The 7,846-nt window shown below is 38.7% G+C and overlaps 1 protein-coding gene across 3 annotated transcripts; it reads right to left on the minus strand.

Annotated features, from left to right (window-relative positions):
• Window positions 1-558: 558 nt before the first annotated feature.
• On the minus strand, window positions 559-7,790 carry SPATA45 (spermatogenesis associated 45). 3 transcript variants are annotated; one of them, XM_072990169.2, is made up of 4 exons: window positions 7,728-7,790; window positions 7,454-7,535; window positions 4,836-5,093; window positions 559-2,476 (listed from the first exon to the last, which is right to left on the minus strand). In XM_072990169.2, exons 3-4 carry the CDS (start codon window positions 5,071-5,073, stop codon window positions 2,457-2,459), a joined length of 258 nt encoding a protein of 85 aa, XP_072846270.1. In that variant the 5' UTR covers window positions 5,074-5,093; window positions 7,454-7,535; window positions 7,728-7,790; the 3' UTR covers window positions 559-2,456. The 3 variants fall into 3 exon arrangements, with proteins under 3 accessions (XP_072846270.1, XP_078239074.1, XP_072846277.1); XM_078382948.1 differs by having other exon boundaries at window positions 7,435-7,783; XM_072990176.2 differs by lacking the exons at window positions 7,454-7,535; window positions 7,728-7,790 and adding an exon at window positions 6,578-6,746.
• Between the last annotated feature and the right edge of the window lie 56 nt (window positions 7,791-7,846).

The raw sequence follows: 7,846 nt of genomic DNA on the forward strand, positions 1-7,846 counted from the left end.
TATCATGGCAATATTTATGTTCAAGCATTGTTATGATATTTGATTTTAGCCACATGCTTATATGATTAGAACTTTTACTTAGCCCAGATGCTGTCTTCTGCAGCTGAATCTTACCCTGCTGGCCCATGCTTCCAAGGATAAGACATCTGATAGTTGAGGAGAAAGCAAAAAATAGGAAAATCTATACTCTGTAACCTGTACTCATCCAAAACTGCCTCTTCCATCCATCCATCCATCCATCCATCCATCCATCCATCCATCCAGCCATCCAGCCATCCAGCCATCCAGCCATCCATCCAGGTCTGTGCAAGCATCTTTAGCGGCAAGCTGTGTTTTGCTTAGTGGTGATCAAAAGCAGACCATGAAATAGCATTGTTGTCAACTACTTCAAGATAAAACGTGCAATTTCCATTAAATCGTGATTGATGTACTGTAATCAATATTGATTTGGACATTGATTATCATGAGCATAGAACTGGCCCATCAGAAGGTTGTGGGGTTTGTTTTTTTGTGTTTATGTCTCCTAGCACTACAGCCACCATAGTGAATGATAAGAGATTTTGTGTGTGTGTGTGTGTGTGTGTGTGTGTGTGTGTGTGTGTGTGAGAGAGAGAGAGAGAGAGAGAGAGAGAGAGAGAGAGAGAGAGAGAGAGAGAGAGAGAGAGAGAGAGAGAGAGAGAGAGAGAGAGAGAGAGAGATCTGGAGCAGCATCAATAGCACAGACTTTTTTTAAAATTAGAGGCATAAATTTGACACTTGTCTCACCTGATCCTTGCCTGCACTGTTATCATTACAGTTTCAAAGGGCTTTTAAGGTTTTGAGATTATGAGTCAAGTTTTGCTTATCTTGACTAGAATCTAGTGCGCCACAGGAGAGAAGCACGTTAATAGTCTATTACACAAGAATAATGTTTCCATTTCTTTTTTACCAAGATTGTCTTGGCTTAACTGCTGGACTATTAATCAAGATGTGGACCATCTCTTAACTTAAGTATTTTATGTGTTCCAAGAACTAATATTTGTTGAGATCGAGTGTTATGAAATCAATAAGTGTTATGAAATGACATCTTACATCATCCTAAGTTGAAAGACATTCTATTTGTAGAAGACTTTTTTCCTCTGTGTAACCGTTGAATCTATTCTGCCTAAAGTGGGAATGTATTGCCATACAGGCTTAAACTGCCTAACCATTATTCCGTCTGCAGTCCTGTGAGGAAGCTGTCATGAATCTCTAACAAACAGTACGAAGCTACAGTTCCAAAGATTCTCTTGAGGGAAACGTGGTGGTTAGGATTGCTCTCAGAGAAGCAACAGCAAGATGAACATCCATGTAGCACTTCTGCTGATTTGGAGCCTTTATGTTTAAATTTATTGTGTATATTTACTTGACTTAGGTTTGTACGTACAGTACACAGGTTCGAATGCCCAAGTTGCGGTTGAGCATGGGTGAGTGGCAGTTAAGTAGCCGAATGTTGATCAATTAGTATAAATGGAATGTGGAAAGATGTGATCTAAGGATCAGTTGAAATGTGACTGTTTAGAGAGACATCAGAAAATTAGAAGAATGCTGAGAGTCAGTCTTGTGTTAGTGAGGAGAAAGGAATTAAGGAAACAAGGTGTGTGGAGTCTGTATAAACTGCTAATTGTAAAATTAAAAGATAGGGAGAAAATAATGAGGACGTGTGTGAGAATATTATAGTATATAGCCCATCTCTAGTCATGATAATTTAAACAGAAAAAAAAACAAATTGTCCTGACCAAACACCAGTGCTCTAATCCAAAGACATGTATGCATGGGCTTTATTTGGGTTTGTCAACCTCTTGACTGGATCAAACAGCCTTTGAAAATTCTTCCATGGAAACACATTTCCACTTCATCAAATGGCAGTAGAAAATGATAGAGGACTAATAACGCTATAACTTGCCAGTGGGAACCAATCTACATTAATGAAAATCCCACAGCACAAGGATGCATGGCCTGAGAAACCATTACATGGACAGTACCCTAGTTATCTCCAGGATAAAGATGGGCATGAATCATCAGTTCAGCCAACAGCTGTACAGCTGATCCACAGACAGTTCTATAGCAAATCTATAAAATTAAACACATTTCCCCCATTCCCTTAAGATCAAAACTGTAGCCAAAATGTTTACCAGACATTCATGAAAACCTGATAGCACTTCCAAGGCCATTTAACTGGGCCATTGCATGTGAAATATTCTGTTAAAAATGCATTCTTGTGGAAAACTATTCTTTACTTACTTCTCCCAGTTTAAGTAGATGATTTTTTTTCCAAAAATCAATTTAAGCAGCATATTTTACATAAATACGAACGGAACAATAAATTAATCCAAACAATGTAGCCTGATTTAATTTCAGAAAAAACAATATAACAATAATATTGTTTCTTTATTCATGCCCCTCTATTAAGGAAGAAACAGCTTTTGGTAGACTGATCATCCAAATATAGCATTGTCTGCAAGATAAAAATTAAATATATATATCAGAAATTAGGGAAACAAAATCCGTGCTTTTGTTTATATATATATAAATTCATAGAGAAACGTTAGATTAGAATTTAACTTTTATGGCAGATGAAATAGGAACAACATATAAACTAAGGATATACAAACAGTACACTTTCGAAATGCAACTGTAAATTAGCTTGTTATGTATAGGGATGGTGGGTGGTGATTAATGAAATGCTTCAAGGAGAGTATAATGTAAATATATTGGCTGGGGAACTAGCAGTTCTAAAAACTTTTCCAAGCCTGTCCGTAGGTCTCCCAGTACTTAGTTGGTCTCTGGTGGGCAAAGGATATTGAGCTATCTGGATCCATTGAATACTAGAAACGAGGGCTGGAGACCCCAGATAATGCCTATAGGATTCCTCACCCAGCTGCAAGCTTCTGTTGCTGCTCCTATCTCTGAGCAGTGATCAGAGATACAAGAGTATTTAAAGCCCAGGCAGATATGGGACTGTTCCTGGAACTAAGATATGTTTGGAAACCCAGGAAGCTGCTTCCCTCAGTCTTGTATATGGGTAAAAGGCATTGACCAAAATCCTGTTGTGCAGCTATGTGTATATAACATGAAACTGTAAAACTGGTAGGGAAAAAAAAACAGAGCAAGGTGGAAATGATAATCCGTGAAGCACTTCTGTAGGTGTGTCATAAACTATCTGTAATAGGAACCACATGTTTCATTGCACAACCATGAACCATGCAATCAATTGCATAATGCTGTTGGCCTGAACATAGTGCTGGCACCAATCTGCAGGTGCAACTTCCAGCAGGATTTCAGCCATTGAGTTGAGTTGTACTTTGCATGCCAGAAGGCGTGGTATTGAAACCTGCTCCAGAACAGACAGGCATAGAACCAAGCCATGCTTTGTAGCTTATCAAATTGGTATTACAGTATGTCTTGCCCAACCTATTTTTGTTTTAGCCTAGCCACTGCTGGCAGTCCTATACAACTTCTCAACTTGAACTTCATTTCCTGAGCTGAAAAAGGGTTCCAACAACTGTGGGTTCTCTAATGATTTCTGAAAATGATTCAGATCTGATTCTGCAATTTCTTGCAGAAAAACCAGGAAGAATATGCAAGGAATGCACCTAATATGTAAGTTCAACTCCGAAGTGTATTTAGGAGGCTGTATAGAATCCCATTCAGATTTTTTTAAAAGAAGAAACTGTTTATTTGTAGGGAAAGAAGGTTAAAAATAAAGCAGATGAGAGGTAATGTTCTACCAACAACAACAAATAGACAAATGGCATAAAATCCTTCCAGTGCTGTGTCACTGGCATATCTCTTGGCCATGAAATTTAATTGCATGTACTACTGTGGGCCATGAAAGATAAGGTAGAATTAGATAAATAAGCATGACCTTTCTCCTCATTGTTCTGAAAGCAGTGATGAAAATAAATCTGAGGGAACGGAATAGCATTCCATGCTGTTATTACTGGCCCATGCTCAACATCAATAGTTAATTTCACAAGGAATGTCATAGGCAGTTAATAATAATCATCTTAGAACTGCAGGAAGAAAGGAACATTGTGGGTCATAGCCTGGGTCCAGCCCCTCTCAGGGAGGCACAGTGGGGAACTAAACTCCTCTGCCTCCACAACCAGAGACCTAAACCACTGAGCTATCTAGCAAATTAGGGCTCACAAGAGACAAGCCCTTTCAAAATATCTGTTTGCAGGAAGAGAGCTCAACCATGAAATATGCCAAGTGCTTTAAAGGAGATAATGCCTCTTGAGTCTGATTACCCAATCCTTCACAAGTAGAGGTCACCAGAGACTTTTGGTAACTTCTGTATCCCAGGTGTAGAGGAAATAATGCAAATCATGACACTGAATTGCCTCTCCTTATGCTTGCATTCCTAGCCATGTGCCAGTTGTGATTTACACAATTATATTTATGCTGATCTAAATCCACAGTAAGTTTCTGACTAATATACAGAAGAAACTATGCCGAACTGCATCCCATGGGACTGAAAAGTGGGAGAGAAACAATAATACCAGGCTTCTCAAAGGCGGCCGGGGGGGGGGGATGTCATGACAGGCAAAGAAGAAAGGCACAGAGGACATGGGAGTAGATGATAGCAAAGCAAAAGCATTGATGAGTGGACAGGAAAGGGGTAACAGATCCACCAGAGCCTAGTTGCATTTCCAATTTTTTTTAAAAAAAAAATTAAAAATGTTAAAATATATGCAGTTCAATATTTATGAAAAATGCAATGTGTGTACACACACACACACGTTTATGTATATTGAACTACATATATTTTAACATGTTTTAAAAATTTTTTTAAATATATAATAGAAGCTTACTTTTTTCTGGAAAATGTCTCTTTTCTTTATATTCAGGTGTTATTTTTATCCAGGAGGTCCTGCCACTGTTGTATTCTTTCTTCTTTTCTATATACTTCTCTTGTGATGCCTGATTCCAGTGAGGATAATGTCTCCTCTGAGGCCTGAGCCAGGTTGATTCGCTCTTTTCTTCCAGCCAGCAGTTGGATTCTCTCAGCTTATTATATTCTACTAAGAGCTTTTTTTCATCTGCAGCCATGGTTAGTCAAGCAGACTTCTCTGTAAAGTGAGATAAATTGCTGCTTTTGCCAAACAAACAAAGCAAAACAGGCCTCATGTCCTCAAAGGCGCTTCATTACTCTGAAAAGAGGCAATATAATCCTACCTGGTTGCTATGGAAATGAAACCTAAGCTATACTCTCTCGCTAGAGAAGATGTGTGAATTGACCTGGAAAGCAACCATTCCCGGAGGCAGAGGATGATGGGACTTTGGGGCCATTATGGCAGCCCTGCTTGAACGGCCAGCTCCTCCAAGTTGCTCCATCAATACATCATCATTCCCAGTTGTGACCACACACTTCTGTAGTGTGAAGCAGAACCATTCTACAAATCCTGCTAGAACACTAGTTCCTTCAGCCACTTCCAGAGCTTGGAACCATCAGCATTTAACCTAATACATTAAAACTGGGGAGTGAACATTATTTCTACTTACATGCGTGTGCTTGCTTTTTGGCATTTCCAAAAGAACATACAGTATTCACTACCCAATTGCACACGTGGCAGCCCCGTTGTTTTCAAGGGGTTGCTGTCTGGCTCTCTGTAACTGAAAGCCAGAGATCATGCGATGCATTCCACTTGTGAAGTCACTACATTACACAAGTGGTGAAAGTATGATGCCTCATTTTCTTCTATACTAAATAATCGACAATAGTATGTTTCGTCATGTGGGGAAATATACTCATTCCCTAGTTCATTTTAGGTGTCCTTACCTGCACCTTTCTGAGCTCTATAAACACCCTCTTTACAATATTGTAAAAGTGGTTTTAATTCCTTTCCTAATGTTCTCCAATGTGGAATTTGCCCTATTCACAGTATGGGCACAGCTGGGCACTGGGTTAAAAGTTTAATTTAGAATCCACCTTAACTCATGATGATGATGATGATGCCACATTTCTCCCAACAAGGGACCCAAAGCAGCTCACAACATTAAAATTCACACAATTTAAAAACACAATAAATTAAATATTAAAAGATAAATTCAACAATATATAATTTAAAATACAATTAAAAGATTAAAACAAGAAAACATAAAAAATACTAGTTCAGCTCCCGTCAGCATATGGGTTTAAAGTTAGGGTTCTTTGCCCCAACTTCCAACATTTTAACATTTACAAATGAATGGCCCCTGCCATTTTAATGCCCTTTTCTTCAGTTTAGAGAGATGTATACCTATCCATTTTCCTTTCACCTCTTAATTCTTAAATCGTTTAATAAGCCTCACCACCTTAAAACCAGCTTATTTATGAACAAGTTATTTTGATTTGTATTTTTCCAATTCAGATCTTTGTGGAGATCACGATATTTACATCTCTTTATTTTCTCCTACTCCCTGCTTTCTTTTTCAATCCATTAAAATTTTTATTATCCCACGACTGTAAGCTTGCTCAGGAGCTATCGGTGAAGGTTTTGTCCAGACCTGTTTTTAGGTCTAAGTACACACGGTCTACTGGATCACCCTTTCCCATATTTTTGTTGATACATACCTTGTAGTGCCTGTTTTTGGAACACAGGTGGATTGGATTTACATGTTGGAGTTTATCAGCCAATGGAGAGCTTGAGAATCTTGGGAGATTCTAACAGGGCTTATCAACTGCCAATTCAAATCATCACCAGTATTAAGTCTTTTATTTGCTTGCCCAACCTTCTCTCTCCCCCCCCCCCCCGTTTCTCTGCTTTTTAAAAGGTAAGATTGAGGTTTCTCTAAAAATAGTGATGTACTATAAAACAAGGGGAAATGTTCTCATAAAACACTTTAAATGCAAGGTGGTTAAATTCTTAACAGAAGTCACGCAAATGAAATAGAACTATTATGAGGCAAGACAGTTATAGACTGAAATTCAGAAAAAGATTTGCAGTGGATTCCTTGTGTAGCAGACTAGTATCTCTTCAGGGCATTGATTATAAAACCTTCAGCTTAATTCTACCAACAACTCACTAAGGTACTTCAACAGTAACAAGGTCTACTTCCTGAAGAGGCTTTTATTGTGCAATTACTGGGCCTCAAACACAGAAAGTCTGATAGGTGTGTCCAGAGAAAAGTTTAGAAATAAAGAGTGGGGATAGAGGCAAAGAAATGAAGCTGCAGTGGAGTTACATCTCAAAAGTAGTTTGATTAGGGGAAACAAAATTTATTGACGCAACAAGTAATATTTTCTAATGATTTTGGCATTTGACAGTACTGTTTTCATGCTGTTCTCACATCAATCCTGAGAGTCCCCTCCCCCCCCGTTAAAGTAATGAAAAGAACAAGTAATGTAACAATATATTTTTCAAACATTGTAATGAGTAACAATAACATTTCCCCCCTCAAACATTGTAACAAATTATATGAACAAATTACTTTCAAAAATGGCATTTACTGTATTAAGCTGTGGTCCAGGTGTCATTTTATATTTAGAACTGTCCTGTGTTTCTCCATCACTTCCTCCATCTTTTTTCTTCCTACCAAAGAGTGGAAGAAAAAAGATGGTCAGCATTCTCGTCTGTACAAGAAGCAAGCTGCTGTTCAGAACTACAAGCATCAGCATGATCAGGCCTGCTGCTGGTAAAAAAGTGAGAAATCAAATTAAAACATTCCATGATTGTGTTTTTTGGACATATCAGCAGTTAAAGATTGCGGGCAGCATCACCCACTTCCACGTGGACGCTCGCAGAGCTGGAAAGGGATGAAAGGAGATTCCCCACCGGCCCCACCCCTCCCGCCGTAGCAGAAAAGGAAGACGTCCGTGATGGCTAAGCCACGCCTCTTTTCC

The sequence above is a fragment of the Pogona vitticeps genome, chromosome 1 (assembly GCF_051106095.1).
Source record: "Pogona vitticeps strain Pit_001003342236 chromosome 1, PviZW2.1, whole genome shotgun sequence".
Classification (NCBI taxonomy): domain Eukaryota; kingdom Metazoa; phylum Chordata; class Lepidosauria; order Squamata; family Agamidae; genus Pogona; species Pogona vitticeps.